Source organism: Archocentrus centrarchus, chromosome 23 (genome assembly GCF_007364275.1).
Source record: "Archocentrus centrarchus isolate MPI-CPG fArcCen1 chromosome 23, fArcCen1, whole genome shotgun sequence".
NCBI classification, from domain to species: Eukaryota; Metazoa; Chordata; class Actinopteri; order Cichliformes; family Cichlidae; genus Archocentrus; species Archocentrus centrarchus.
The window spans coordinates 19,184,833-19,200,585 of NC_044368.1; the positions used below are offsets into that span (position 1 = coordinate 19,184,833).

At 39.4% G+C, this 15,753-nt stretch overlaps 1 protein-coding gene across 1 annotated transcript; it reads left to right on the forward strand.

Annotated features, from left to right (window-relative positions):
* Positions 1 to 745: 745 nt before the first annotated feature.
* On the forward strand, positions 746 to 14,029 carry LOC115773337 (sodium-coupled monocarboxylate transporter 1-like). The gene is made up of 17 exons (XM_030720012.1): positions 746 to 1,033; positions 1,453 to 1,572; positions 1,923 to 1,988; positions 2,100 to 2,151; positions 2,252 to 2,319; positions 4,492 to 4,530; positions 5,064 to 5,179; positions 5,271 to 5,411; positions 6,352 to 6,481; positions 6,582 to 6,670; positions 6,813 to 6,922; positions 7,054 to 7,121; positions 7,294 to 7,380; positions 10,846 to 11,060; positions 12,784 to 12,881; positions 12,995 to 13,083; positions 13,166 to 14,029. Exons 1-17 carry the CDS (start codon positions 809 to 811, stop codon positions 13,268 to 13,270), a joined length of 1,818 nt encoding a protein of 605 aa, XP_030575872.1. The 5' UTR covers positions 746 to 808; the 3' UTR covers positions 13,271 to 14,029.
* The last annotated feature ends 1,724 nt before the right edge of the window (positions 14,030 to 15,753 follow it).

A 15,753-nucleotide genomic window follows, 5' to 3' on the forward strand; every position in this document is an offset into this window, starting at 1 on the left:
CAGCCATAGCAGAGATGTTTTACTGTCTCACTGTTAATAGAGTTCAGTAATAGTTTCATATTTTGGGAGGATGGGCCATTTTAAATAAAGCATGCATAAATGAATAAATTATGAATAGATCCAGATTAGATGGGAAATGTACATATGATCCATATGTTTTTATGGAAAAAAAAATTTTTATGTGCATTTTTTTAAAGCTGGCTTGAGCCTTAGAACTGGAGTGATGATGAGGATTGATGCTGGTTTGAAGATGCAACTCAGCCACAGTGAAAAATCATATTTCATGACAGCATTTTTTTTTTTTTAAATAGGTGAAACTGTTTTATAGCATATAAACTGACTTTTAATGGAGAAGCACAAGGATTAAATGGCTAAACAATCATCAGTGTGGGTCAGATGCAATAACTGACCATTTATTAAAACCTTAACATGATATGAAAGAGAGGAAAGAAGAAGAAGACATACTATCATATCATGGCTTAGCAAAGCTATACCACCTTGGAGATATGAAATGTAAACATAAACTCTCAAGACAAACTCATGTTCAGTGATCTGACACTCAAGTGCATCAGCCAGTCTGATCTACATGGGTGGAGGCGAACACAGTCCAAGAAAGATGACAGGCTCTTTATTCATTAACTTTGTATGTCACGTGCACATGCATTCCTTAAATAGACAATTTAACTGTTATCTTTCTACATAGCTGAAGGTTGTGCAACCACCTTTCCACTGACCTGCAGAGCACTGACTCCTAAACAGCTTGAACAGCCAAGAGATTTATTTACGTTTTGCTCTGAGTACTGACAAAATGTCCGGGAACTCTGATTTGCTTGCGGCAGCGGACTATGTGGTGTTTGCTGTTGTTCTGCTCGTGTCTGCTGGTATTGGGTTTTATTATGCCTGGAAAAGCAGAAGCCATGGAACCTCCAGAGACTTTTTAACTGGGGGCCGAAAACTCAGTGCCCTGCCTGTCTCCCTGTCTCTGACTGCCAGCTTCATGTCATCGGTCACAGTGCTGTCCAACCCAGCTGAGGTAACACATCAGGACTGTCCTGGACTTAAACTCAGCCTAACTCAGCTTACTGAGCACAAAAACATTCATTCAGTGCTTAATTTTGAATTTTACATAGTGTGTAAAAAATTATGTAAGACTTGTGCATTAGAGGACTGGTGAACTCAGCTAAATGATTTAAATAAAAATGTATTTAAAGCTTGCATGTTACTCACTAGCATTCAGTAGCATTCAGTAGCTTTCATGGTTTTGCTCAAAAAGCTCATTCACTCACAGCATCAGTGTTTCAAATGCACTCTAACAAGGTTCCACCTGTCTGACTTTGGCAGCTAGTAAAGAAACATTGTAGCCTGTATTATGTGTCTTTGTTCTTTATTTGTCACTGTTTTGTTGCTTTGTGTTTCCATAAAAAAAAAAATTCTTTGTAAATTTGACTGTAGGTGTATCGCTATGGAGCCATATTTGGCTATCTTTGTATTTCCTATGTAATAATGGTGGTGTTCATATCGGAGGTCTTTCTCCCAGTCTTCTACAGACTGGCCATCAACAGCACATATGAGGTAAGTATGGTTTTGTTTTCAGATTGCACAGGAAACAGCTGAAAAGTGTTTATCCCATTAGATGTTACTGGATTAATATACTGTATGTATGTAGTGTGCAGCTGCTGTGGCAGGTTACTGTGGGAGTTTATTTTAACCATATTATAAGTTGTTGGGTAGGCTGCACTTGCCAATAAATGAATAAAGTACTAGCTTTGCCTCTTAATTGGGGGGGTGACTGGAAGTGTGATGACTCTCACCCAGCAGAGATTAGAAAACCATGCTGTCTGAGCTGCACTTGTGTATAACAAATGGGAGTCATTCAGCAATGAGTAACAATATGCACCTTTCTCTGTCTTGTCTCTGCCAAGTATCTGGAGCTGCGTTTCAACAGAGCAACCCGTCTGATGGGAACAATGATCTTCTGTATTAATGCAGTAAGAAGCCAATCATTCAGTCCTTACTTTGACTTCTGCAGATAAAACAACATTAGTGTCACCAGAGAGCCATTTTTTTTTTTTGTCAGTTCTGATCTCTTTGTGTCACAGTTGCTCTACACTGGACTTGTAATTTATGCTCCAGCTCTTGCTTTGAACCAAGGTATGTTGGTTCAAGTTTACAGCACTCAGATTCATGAAGGATTCTCGCATGAAGTCTACTTTGAAGTTACCCAGTTAACAGTTTTCCTCTCTCTCTGCAGTGACTGGTATGAACCTGTGGGGTGGAATTATTTCAACAGCCATGCTTTGCACTCTTTATTGCACACTGGTTAGTAAAACATTCACTTTTTAATTTGCCTTCATATCATTACATGTCAAAAGTTGGGACAGAACAGAACGGCTGCACAATGTGTTGCATCACCTCTTGTTTTTATACCACTGCAAATATTTGGAAGCTTAGAAACCAGGGCCCTATTCCAGAAAGCAGGTTTAGCTAAAAACTCTGGGTTTATTAACCCTAAAATGAGGAAAACTGTTCCAGAAGGAGACTTAGCTCCAACTTTGAGTCTGTTATCAGGGTAACAGACTGTGAAACTAACCTGCTCGCTGTCAGGTTTTATCCAACAAACTGAGTTTCTCCCCTGGCATAGACGAATACAAGTGGCAGAAATGAGTTTCCTTGGAAGGATGGCTGGCCTCTCCCTTAGAGATAAGGTGAGGAGTGTGGCCATCCGGGAGGGGCTCTACTCTGAGCCCCTCCCGGCAGCTGCAGCTGTCAAACTGTCAGTCAGTTCCTCTGAAACATTTACTGTAGTTACTGTAGCATCACTGTTACATCACACTGATCTGTGTGAAGCTTTAGAGGCAGAACACACTGATCAATAATCGATGTTGTGTTGTAAAAAGTTAGTGATGGAAAAATATCTGGATCTTGGAGATGATGGGAATGTTTGAGTGAAGACGAGGCTGAAATGATTTTAAGACTTTAAACTGAACTAAATGGATTCAAAGTGAAATTCTGTCTGAACTTCAGAGTATGAAGTTTGACATATTTTTCCAATGAAAATCACCTAAATCGGTGATCATAGGCTCTATAACGGATCCGCAAACTGTGTCCAAGTCCACCCGCACAACCGGAGGATCCAAACGGATCAGGATCAAGGATTCAGATAAGGCCCAGATCCAGTTCAGTCTCCAGTCATTTTCCAGCTCATCCAGTCCGGATCTATTCATAATGTCTTCATTTTCCTGACACGATCTGAATTCAATAATTAAAATGGCTCATCCTCCCAAACTGTACTGACATATTTAAAACCTATAAAGCTGAGACATTCATTAGAATTTTTATGCCTTTACTTTACATTCTTTACATTCATTACAGACTTGGAAAACTGCTCTGACTGTTTCCAGCTAAATATGAAACTATGACTGACCTCTTACCTTTAACAGTAACATAGTGAAAAATCTCTGCTGTGGCTATCAGACAGCCATCATTTATCAGTGAAGCTGATCTTAAATCAGATTAGAAACAGTTAAACTGGAAACATTTAAATAGTTTTTCAGTAAATCTCATTTCTCGTTTTTATCCAGTAATGGCAGAAATAATGAAATTCTCACGTAAAAAAATGAGGCTGCTATTCCATCAATAGATTCCATTTTTACTGAATAATTAAATGGTCATAAACTGAACTGTCATAAACAACAGTTTTTATTAAGTAACAAACTGACCTGAAGTCAGCTCCGCCCCCGGGGTCTGCTGCTGTCTCAGTCTCTAACACACAGGCGTGTCAGTAATGTTTCTCCACATTTTTATCTTCACTTTCTAGCTCCTGCACTCTGTCCACCAGGCTGCAGCTAAATAATTAGATTTTTAAAATCAAATGTAAAATTAGGATACAGTTTCATGTGATTAATATTCAAATTGTATAAAGATTAGATTAGATTAGATTTAGATTGATTTAGATTTAGAATTAGATTTAGATTGATTTAGATTGATTTAGATTTAGAAATAGATTAGATTAGATTAAACTTTATTAATCCCTTTAGGAAGATTCCGTCACGGAAATTAAAGATATCATAAAAAATGGTGACAGCTGACATTATAAAAGAAATCATTTATTTTATAATACAGTTTGATTCTGTCTTTGATGATGACAGAGTGGATCAGGCTGATTAAAGTGACTCGTCATGCTCCACACTGACACGTGCGATCCTCCATCCATCACATTAAAATGGAGGCTCAGCTCTTTATTTACCCGTTGCCACGGTGCCATGGTAAACGGGGCCTAAATGCACTTATACCCAGAGGTTTCAGCCCTATTTCTATACTTTTCTAACTATGTTACAGTTATTTATGGATGCAGTGATGAACTGTATTTACTAACAATGCTTTTTGGAAAAATTCTGCTACAGAATATGTTGAGTTAATGATCATATGCATATTTCACAGAACATCGTAACGTTGACACAGATGTGTCCTGTTTTGTGGTGTTTGTTACAGGGTGGCCTGAAAGCAGTGGTGTGGACAGATGCTGTCCAGGTAGGGCTCTGGATGGAAAAAAATACACAATGAGATGTGGTAATGGTACAACATTGGTACAACATTGGTACAACATTGCTGTTTGAATTGAGGACACAAATGTGAAACCTATAGAATTGTTATTTGCCCTTCAAATGGTCGTTGCACAGGGCTGCCCATCCTTGAGGTTGGTTCTGCTGGAGGTTTCTTCCTGCTAAAATGGAGTTCTTCCTTCCCACAGTCACCAAGTGCTTGCTCACAGGGGATCATCTGATTTTAGGGTTTTCTTTCTAATACTGTAATATCTTTACCTTAAAGTATAAAGTACCTTGAGGTGACCTTTGAAGTGAATTGGGCTTTTTAACTAAAACTGAATTGAAATCAGTTTTCAGTATATTTTTATCTACACCACAATCACATTTCACCAATGTACTGAATCACTGCAGTATCCATGTAAATTAGGATCAATTTGGTCATTGGATCCAAAATCTGTCAAAATAGTTGTAGAATTTAGATCTGTCAACCAAACCAAACACGTCTCATTTTTCTCCTAGATTGGAATAATGTTTGCAGGCTACATGTCTGTTATAATCAAGTCTGTGATCTTAAAAGGAGGAATCTCCACCATCTTGTCAGATGCCCAAGAAGGAGGAAGAATCAACTTTGTGGAGTGAGTGTGTTTGTGTGTGTGTGTGTGTGTGTGTGTGTGTGTGTGTGTGAGTCTTTTATACTGAAATCATCCTGCTATTGTGTAATCCCAGCTTTGACATAAACCCTCTGAGAAGACACACTTTTTGGACTCTAGTCATCGGAGGAACATTTGGTTGGAGCGCCACCTATGGGACCAACCAAGCTCAGGTTCAGAGATACAACTCCTGCAAGAGCGTGACAAATGCCAGACTGTGAGTCACTCAAAGGAATTTATCAATTAATGGATTAAACTTTGAACATGCTATGAAACTTTTCACTGAAACTCAACATTTCTTATTAACCCTTACAGTGTTTGGCAGTATTTAACAGTTGTGTTTTTCATACCATCACAAACTTAGAAATTTTCCAAGATAGCATATAGCTGCTTCTTACATATATGCAAGTTGCACTGTGTGAGGATGTCGGAGCACCCGGTGAAAAAACAACCAGGCCGGAACCTTTTTATTTAGACTTAATGTTAGTCTAATAGTCAAGGTCCCTCATAAAAACAAAACCGATATAATGTATGACACTACCGCATTCACATCTATGGTGTCTGCTCGACATATTTTCCACTGAAAATCACCTAAATCATGATCATGGGCTCTATAACGGATCCGCAAACTGTGTCCAAGTCCACCTACACAGCAGGAGGATCCAGACAGATCAGGATCACGGATTCAAATAAGGTCCAGATCCAGTTCAGTCTCCAGTCATTTTCCAGCTCATCCAGTGTTCTGTTCATAATGGCTTCATTTTCCCGACACGATCTGCATTCTTTAATTAAAATGTCACATCCTCCCAAACTGTACTAAATATTTAAAACCTTTAAAGCTGAGACATTCATTAGAATTTTTATGCCTTCATTGGTAAAACTTCACGTTCATTACAGACTTGGAAAGCTGCTCTGAATGTTTCCAGCTAAATATGAAATCGAACTAACCTCTGACCTTTAACAGTAACTCAGTGAAACATCTCTGCTGTGGCTGTCAGACAGCCATCATCTTTCAGTGAAGCTGATCTTAGTTCAGATTAGAAACATTAAAGCAGTTTAATAATTGATCAACATATTGATTTATTCTGCCTTACAGAAACCTGGTTATGATTTTGTATGTGTATTTCATGCAGTCATGATATTGTGTTTTTTCTCAGAGCTCTGTTCATCAATGCATTAGGCCTTACTTGCACCCTAACATCGTCAGTGCTTTCAGGATTATGTATTTACTCATTCTATAAGGACTGTGACCCATGGACAGCTGGACAAGTTTCTTCTTCTGATCAGGTATAAACATGAACAAAGAAACCACAGGACATACCAAGAGTTTTTATTTATGTGTTCTTTTTTGTGATCTTCAAAGAACTTGTATCTTCTCTCTTTACAGCTGTTGCCTTATTTGGTGATGGACATCTTGGCCGACCACCGAGGCCTTCCAGGACTTTTTTTTGCAGCAGTATATAGTGCCTCTCTGAGGTTCGTACAGTAGTATTTCTTATATTTCTTTCATTAGATCCCACTGATGCAAGTAGCATTTAAAGCTGTGAAGTGTCAGGTAGTGTCCATCACTCCAAAGTAATCATGGTTCATTTTGTTTTTACTATCATTTCATCTCCAGCACAGTTTCTACCTCAATCAATGCACTGGCTGCAGTGACTGTAGAGGACCTGATCAAGCCATGCACTAACCTGTCTGAGAAAAAGCTTCTCCTAATCTCCAAAGGGCTGAGTAAATAACATGTTTCATATTGTTTGGTTTCAGTAGCTGCATGTTAGATTATTAGAATAATTTGAACACTAGTATGTGGATGTGGTTGGCAATCATTAAATATGTCAATTTGTGATGCAATGTTGTTGCAGGTTTATTTTTTGGAGTTGTATGCATTGCCATGGCTGGGCTGGCATCACTCATGGGACATATGATGCAGGTAGAGGAGATCTGTTAATAGATGACTGTCAAGGATTTTAGGCAAACAAAACTACGATTGTTGTTTATTGGAAAGCATGTTCATTATATGCAGTGTTTTTTTTTTCACCTCAGTAAATGAGACCATTTTTGAAGTGTTCTTGAGGAAAAACTGCAGATGTCTCTTTAAACAGGCAGTGTCTGTCATTGGTGGGGTCATTGGAGGTCCTTTACTTGGCCTGTTCAGTTTGGGTGTCCTCTGTCCATTTGCCAACTCCAAAGTAAGTCCATCCTCATTTTGGTGTTTTCATTTGAAAATATGCAACTCCGGGGTTCTCAAAGTGTGGTCCACAGGCCAACGGGAGCCCTTAAAAAGAAAAAAATGCACGATTGTACATTTAATTCATCCACAGTTCATATAATGGTATAATATAGCAATGCAGAGAACATTTTTCTTATTGTAGGAGCCAAAGTGAATGTTTATACGTTATGGTGGCACAGGTGTTCAGATTTTTTCTACACCTCAGGTGATTGCTTAGGGGTGTGGTCTTATGTTACTTACCTGATTCAGGCGTAGCGGACAGGTTGTAGGGTGAGGGTTTTTTTGGCAAACTTTCTGTTGACCTTCATCCCTAACCACTATCATTTTGAACGTTATTTCACAATGATGTATTTGTTTACGTTTTAAAATCAATATACAAAACACTAATGGAACTTGTCGTGGCTTATTGGAGATGCGTCACAGTACAAAACCTACTCAGGCAGCAGAGGCTATAATTAGGGATCCAAGTCGCTACAATTAGTCAACAAAAAGAGGCGAACGGTGTTTAACCGCATGCATCAAAACAATGAAGAGGATTTGTGGATGGAGATTTTGGAGGGGTAACGCTGTGGATCGGATGATTTTTGACACGTTTGGATGCTCTTCTTAACGGAGTTATTGGAAATGCTGCAGCTGATCAATGAACGAAGGAACACGGCCCATCAGAAGCAGTAGGAGATGGTAAAATGGTAAATGGACTAGTTCTTATATAGCGCTTTTCTACTCAGATATGAGCACTCAAAGCGCTTACACAACACATTCACCCCATGCACACGCATTCATACAAGCACTTCCATGATTAATTAATTAAGCTAAGTGCTTTAATCGTCTAACATTCACTCACGTTCATACTCCGACGGAACGGTCGGAGAGCAACTTGGGGTTAAGTATCTTGCCCAAGGATACATTGGCACGCAGCCTGCAGTAGCCAGGAATTGAACCACTGACCTTCCAATCAGTAGGTCACCTGCTCTACCTACTGAGCTACAGCCACCCCAGATGCTGATTCACTCTGTGTATTGCTGGAAGTTTTGAACACAGTTTGGAAGTGTCATCGCTTGTCCATTGGGGACATTAGTTGGCTTGTGTTGGGTGCGCAGCTATGCTTGATTTGGCAAGCTGGAGTAATTGCTCTGAGTATGACGGCTTGTGACGCCATGTGGATGCTGCAAGGAAGAAAAGCATTGACTGTGATTGGTCTTTCAAGCTCTGTGAAATCATCTGAAGCTGTGTTTGACGCATGTGAGAAAGTGACAATGAGTGAAATAAAAGACACCGAACATGAGCTGGAAGAAAAAAGATCTGCAAAACTGACGGCCAAAGAGCTTTCTTATAAAATGGAAACTTTACAGAAAGAGCAACAAGCTCACGTGAACAGAATTAAAGGGTTAACACGTGACGTTAAACAACTGATGAAAAATGATAATGCAAAAAAGGTGCAGCTTCACTTGGAAAAACTGAATAATCTGTACGAAAATGCAAAAGCAGCTCATGATTCATTAATTGTATTGATTCCTAAAGATGAGCAACAATCTCATATTGACTGGTTTGGACGCATAACAAAATGTAATACTGATTTTGTTGAAGTTGGAAGACATTTTGCGGAAAAAAGGCAAGCTAAGAATACTCCTGTTGCTGCTACTTCAGATGTACCTGTTTCTTTCGAGGTTGTTAAATCAAAGGAGGTGGTTTCTTCCACAAACGATCAGCATAATATTAGAGAATAAAGTTAAAATCGTCGAAGTCGTCATTTCAAGTCAAATAACGGCCACAGCTGCTATACTCTCTACAAAATGCCTTGGGGAGAAACAACGTGATCAGCTGTGTTATTGTGTCTTGTGGTTCTACATGTCCCCTCTGTACTGTACGAAGGTGCAGCCATCCTTCCATCTAACCTTTGCCAGTTTGTGTGGTTTTTCCTTCGGAACAGATGCAGCTTTCTGCACTCTCTCTTTAACGTCCTCATACTTATCACTACATTGTGTTTATCTACTAAAAGAGAAATCATTTCCTTGTTACTAAAACCGATTCTAAAGTATAGTTTAACTAACTCCTAATACAAGACATTCTGGAGGATATAACAGACGTGTCGTGGCAGTTGTTTGACTTGAAAGGACTTTAATCTGCACATTTTGACTTTTTTTTTTTTTCTCAAAATTTTGAATTTATTCTCAAAATGCACAATTTATTTTTTTTCTCAATGTGGTCCTAATACTCCTTTGTACTAGTACCAGTGTGGCTAACTTTTCAGTTTTTTATTTGTAAAAAATGTTTTGAATCATGTATAATTTTCTTTCCACTTCACATTTGTATACCACTTTGTGTTGGTCTTTCACATTAAATTCCAGTAAAATATATTTATGTTTGGAGTTGTAATGTGACAAAATATGGGAAAGTTCAAGGGGTATGAATACTTTTGCAAGCCACTGTATATATGTAAATTATATATGCAATAATATAGGTGTGCACAATACTATTTTTCCAAGAAACATTTGAAAAGGAAGAAAGTAAAAGATTAAATAGCATTTTTTTATGCTTTGCTCCGTGTATTTATGGATCTGTCAGGTTTCCGATATGTGTCCCCCCAATAGTAAACTCCTTCCTACGCCCTTGGTGTTGAGGGCTTCAAAGAGAACATAGAAGTCATTCAGTTCATCTGGCAGCAACGTGTGGAAGTTCATTTTTCCAATGCTCTTGTTTTGATAATCTGCAATATGCTGCAGTCCTAGCCACATGTGTTGAGTGTTGGCAGTGTTGTAATAGCACTCCAACCTTTGTCTGTATTGACTCTTAGCTTCCTTGATGGCAGTGTGCAAGTCACACCCGGCCCTTTTGTATTCATCAGTGTCACCAGAGAAATGCAGATGACCTGGCTTGTAGCAAGCATCAATCTTCACAGTTTATCCACAGCCTTTGGTTGGGATATGTCCTGATGTGTTTAGTTGGCAGTATGCAAGGAAGACAGCAGCAGGAGAGACCTGTAACAAAAAGGAGGATAAACAGTTATTCAGGGTCCATCCTACTATAATACTGCATACTGCAATCCTACTGAACACCATTAAGTATTAAACAACCAAACATCCACCAGGGGAAATTAATCTGGTCCATATACACGAGGGTCAAACTATAACAGAAAGGAATAACCAAATGTGCCCCAACAGCTGATCTAAACACACTAACTCTGTTTTCCACATACTTATAATCAAACATTCATAAGCACTACTTAGGAGCAGAATCATTTCCATTAAGAATTTCCAACTACAGAGACATTGTAAATCTTAGCATGTCAGTGGTCATCAGATGTTCATGCAAAAACCTCTCAATCCTCTTTCAAAAATATTTCAGAATTCATATTTATCTGACAGTCATTTTTGATTGTAAGAGTGTTTTAATATTTTATGTAGCTTCTTATATTTGTCCACAGGGAGGTCTGTTGGGCCTCGTGGCAGGGTTGGCTGCAGCCCTGTGCGTGACCATCGGAGCCCTGATATCCCCTTCCCCTCCTGAGATGACCCGACCTCTCTCGCTGAGCACTGAGGGTTGTAACTTCACTTCTGGCAGCAGTCTCAACTGGACTACCGCACTGCCAACAGAACCAAGCCCAATTATCACAACCCCAGGACAGAACACTGATGACATGTAAGTCTGGTTGGGCCTGTCTTGAATAAATTAAGAAAATATTGATTATGAGAACAATAGGCAAGTTAAGTGTAAATTCAGATGGCATGATCAAACTTTCCTATTGTGATTCCTATTCCTATTATGATTTAAATTAAGCTCCTAAATGGCAGGGTTGTGAGACCATTTGTCACAGTTAGCTGCGTTGCAGGCAGGAGATGGACCCTAAATGCAGGACCCGAAAACAAGATGAACTTACCTTTAGCTAGGGATGGTACGCTCGATACTGACGTTTCGACACTGTATCGAGTTTTCAAAGCGCAGATGTTTCAAAACCCTGTGCGGTAATCTGGTTTGAAACACCCACATCATGTGACCGTGGCAAAGCGAGGTTTTTGTGCATTTCACAGGTGCCAGGATTCCCCCTTTTTTTTTAAATGAACTTGTCATTTTGGGCTGGGTCTGTAATTGCTGAATGAATGTTTTTGATACCACGACTTCTATTTATAACAAGCAGGCACACGCACTTATAACTCATTATTTTTACTGTGCACTGTGAGGAACCATTAAGGCTATCTATTCACAAACAGGAGAAACCTCACCACAAGCTCGGACAGCTGACTGTGAGTGCTGAAATCTGTAATCCTCCATTTGCTTTGCAATTTTCAAGCTTTAAAAGTAGCTGCACAAACTGAAATGAACCATTTTGAAAGAGACATGAGGGGCACTTCCCAAATTCTTCTAGTTTTGTTTAACAAACCTGACAACACAAACTCCTAGAAAGTCCTTAAAAGTCAACCAAACACATCCAAGCTTTTTTTTTTTTTTTCCTCCCCAAGGCTGGCTGAAACCAAAGCCCACAGACAGCTGCGTGGTCATCACAATAAACATAGCATCTTTTCTTAGAACATACATTGGTTTATTGTGTTGCAGTCAATTACTAAGCAACTGAAATAGCCTCATGAATGTTAACAGAGAAAACAGTGTTGTTTGAAGAACTGTTCACCGCAGTCACAGCTCACTGTCTTTAACACTCTTCTGGTTTCTCCACAACACGTGATGATCATAATTATTGATAGTCAGGTATGATCACTAGTTTTGGTTGGACTAGATGACGACGCAACAAAGGACAAATGAAAACACAGACAAAAAAAATACACAGGGGGCAGCGAGAGGAGAGTGGAAACAGCCGGAGAGAACAGGTGCACAGAATCACACTAACGAGGCCAGGGGAAGCAAAACTAAACACACTGCATACGATACAAGACACTATCAAAATAAGACAGGAAGCCGCAAACACGGAGACACGTGAACTTGACATAAAGATAAAAGATAAATACAAGAGAGACTGTAATGTGGAAATACAAAACACCAGCTCAACCTGAAAGACAAACAAATCCAAAAGCCAATAGTAACTTGGAATCTAAACAAAGAAACGTGGCAGAAGAAACTCAAACAGAACTACAAAAACAAAACACAAGACCCAGGACCATGACACCATTAGACATCCAGTTAGGTTCTCATTGAAGATTAAAACTGGCAATTGCTAAAAAGATGTAAATTTTCCTTGTGGAAAACATTGCTTTGTAGCCAAGCTCACAGTGGTGCTGCAGCCTCATTGATGGGCACGTTGAATACATTTCTCATATGTACAGATTCCTTTGAGGCTTCAATAATATGATGTAATTACATTAACAAGAAAATTTGGCACAGGCTGATATGTGCTAATTTCTCTCACCACCAGACGTTCGCTTTACTGGCACACTCCGTCCTACCTTTACTTCGTTGTCATTGGATGTCTAACATCTGTTATTGTTGGAGTCATTATCAGTCTCCTGACAGGTAAAAAAAATGATTTTGCCATTGGTTACCTGTATTACTTGTACAGAAATATGACCTCGTTGTGTAATTATTCCATAATGACATTTTTTTTGTTCTTCTGCTGATCATTTCAGGAGGTTTGAGGGAGACGGTGGACCCGAGGCTTACACTAATGAAAGAAGACACTCTTTCCTATCAGCTATTCAAACTTGTCAAAGACAGGGTACGTGCTGCAGGGAAAAGGTATCAAAAGCAACAGACTGATGACAGGTGCTGAATTCTGCTTTGTACTTTTCCTTCTTTAGGTCACGAGACGAACAGAGAAAGTTGATCGGTCAAAACAGGAGGATAAAGACACAAATCCTACTCATGTGAAATTCAACAACTCCGTCTGTGTTTCAGCTTTTTAACGGCCGATACAAAAGTTTCATGATTCTGCAGCAATGCTCACTTTGACCAGCTGGACTAATAAGAAATGAGAACAAAGGAAATCAATGTCAGCAAAACAATTGTGCTTTTATTTAAATATGTACTTGTGTACAATGATGATTGTACAGCTGTATTCTATTTAACACATTATTTTCACACAGATCGACTGAAAAATCCAACAGCCATATTATTATGGAGGTTGTTGCTGACGTCAATAACAGTTGTTTTAGTGTCTTTCTTTACAGCACTTAGAATGTTTTTGTCATCAACTGCTTTTCTTTTCCTTGGTATACCTGTTTGACATCTGTTACTTAGCACACCCATGATGACTTTCTTCGTCAGGATGCTCCAAACTGTTGTGCAATGGCTCTGATTGATTTTTGATCTTCTCTCAGCTTCACAATTGCTTGTTTTTCACCCACAGAGAGCTCTCTGGTTTTCATGTTTATTACTCGCTATAAAAGCTATAAAAGCACAGTTTGCACACACAAAACCCAAATCTGAGACTGACTGTAGACATTTGGTGCTATTTGTTTGAATTATCACTGTAACAGGACACATCTGGTCCACAAAGCACATCTGTCAGTCAAATGTTCCTGACAAGACAAATGGGTGGATTCAGACAACAGGTGCTATCTGGGAAAAAAAAGAGCTGGCATGTTGATCATGTTTCATATTCATTGTTTAATGCCAATCCTATATGTTTTCAGTCTGCAGCAAAAATAAAAGCACTGGCCTCATTGTTCCAATATTTTTGGAGTGGAGTGCATTTTTATATAGTTTCTCTTTTAAACTTCTCTGTAAGTCATACACATCTTATAAAAAAATGTCCGTCAAATGCAGCTGTTCATGTGAGTGTGTCCTGAGTCCAAGCCAGAGGGGTCACACTCCGCATGAGCCCAAGCCAGAATGTCCTAAGTGTCCAGAGCTGCAGCGACCCTCAGGTCCAGAGCCTGAGTTGCAGAATCCTGAGCATCCCAAGCATCCAGAGCCTGAGCTAGAGAGTCTGGAGCCAGGGAGTCCTGCACTCCCTGAACCTGTTGTTCCCAAGTGTCAAGAACCAGAGCTGCAGCGTTCCGAGATTCCGGAGTCAGAATCAGAGCTGCAGGATTCCGCTCTGCCTGAGTGTCCAGAACCCACGTCTGATTCCAGGGTGTTGGTGCCTGTGTCGGAGGTGTCTCATCGTTTATAGCAGCATTGGTCTCTAGATGGACACCATCACCTTCAAGTGGCACGACAGCTCTATATACAAAAAAAACGGTGACAATGGAGAATTTTGCTAGTCGCTAAACTTAATGTACCTGCTAAGGTATGCTAAGATTATTTCCTTGTTCCACAGTGAGAATTAAACCAATGTTCAACATTTGTTCCACGTGACCTTTGTTCACACCCCACCTGACCTTGTGCCCATCCAGAGCTTTCTTATCTCCACTGCTGAGCCAGAAGACCCCCCCAGAACTGTTTTTTTTTCTTTTGGACTTTGGTGCTCCCTGTTTTCTTTTAATCTGTAATGGTCCCTCTTTCACCCTCGGCCCACCTGGACACTGGACATTGTTTCTCTTGGGAACAGCTCGGAGCTGTTTCCTGGGGGTGCAGGTGGCCAGACTTTCATGTCCTTGGGTCTTTGACCCAGTTTTGATTTTTTGAGGGGGATTTTGAGGTTTTGTTTCTTTACTTCCATGAGATTCATGGTGTTTAGGCCTTTCATGTGTCTGTCTTCCCTGTTTAGCACTTCCTGTATTTTTTTGTGATTTGTTGTTTGTTGCGCTGTGCTTTAGTTTTGCTTCCTACATCTCAACCTACTCAGCTGTTCCCACTTTCTTCATTACCTCCTGTATATACTGTTTGCGTTTTTCCCCTTGCTCGTTATCAAGTTGTACCACTTGGTAGTCTGTTCTGTTTCTCGCTTCACAAAGATTCCTTGTTTCTTTGATTATCTATCCTGTAAAAGCCTTGCATTGCTTATGTTCCTTTTTAAATGAGTTTAGCAATAAAGCTGCCTGTTTTGAGTTTATGCCTGTTTCCCAAGTCTGCATTTAGGTGCTTATCCAGTCAGCCACACTGCTATAACATGACAGGGATAAATCTTCTGCTTGATCTCACTCAGTCATTCTTTTCCTCACAAGAAAAATGAGTTGGTTCAGACAACAGGTGCTATTTTCTGTACTGTGTATCAGATCCAGATGTAAATACCTTGAAATAAAAGCTGAAATGTTGATCTTTTTTCTCATATTCATCTTTTATTGTCAAACCAAATGTTTTCAGTCTACAAAAATAAAAGGATTGACCAATACTTTTGTAGCATTGTTGTTTTTGGCAACCATTTTAGTTTTAGTCTTAGTCTTTTGGACGAAAATGCTTCTTAGTTTTAGTCAGTTTTAGTCATTTCTAAATGTGATAGTTTTAGTCCAGTTTTAGTCGAAAAAAACTCAAAAAGGTTTAGTCAAATTTTAGTGAGCTTTAG

Coding starts and splice junctions, on each gene's coding strand:
- LOC115773337 (XM_030720012.1), top strand. CDS start 809: ATGTCCGGGAACTCTGATTTGCTTGCGGCAGCGGACTATGTGGTGTTT. Junction 6,923..7,053: donor CCTAATCTCCAAAGGGCTGA/GTAAATAACATG, acceptor ATGTTGTTGCAG/GTTTATTTTTTGGAGTTGTA. Junction 7,381..10,845: donor GTCCATTTGCCAACTCCAAA/GTAAGTCCATCC, acceptor ATTTGTCCACAG/GGAGGTCTGTTGGGCCTCGT.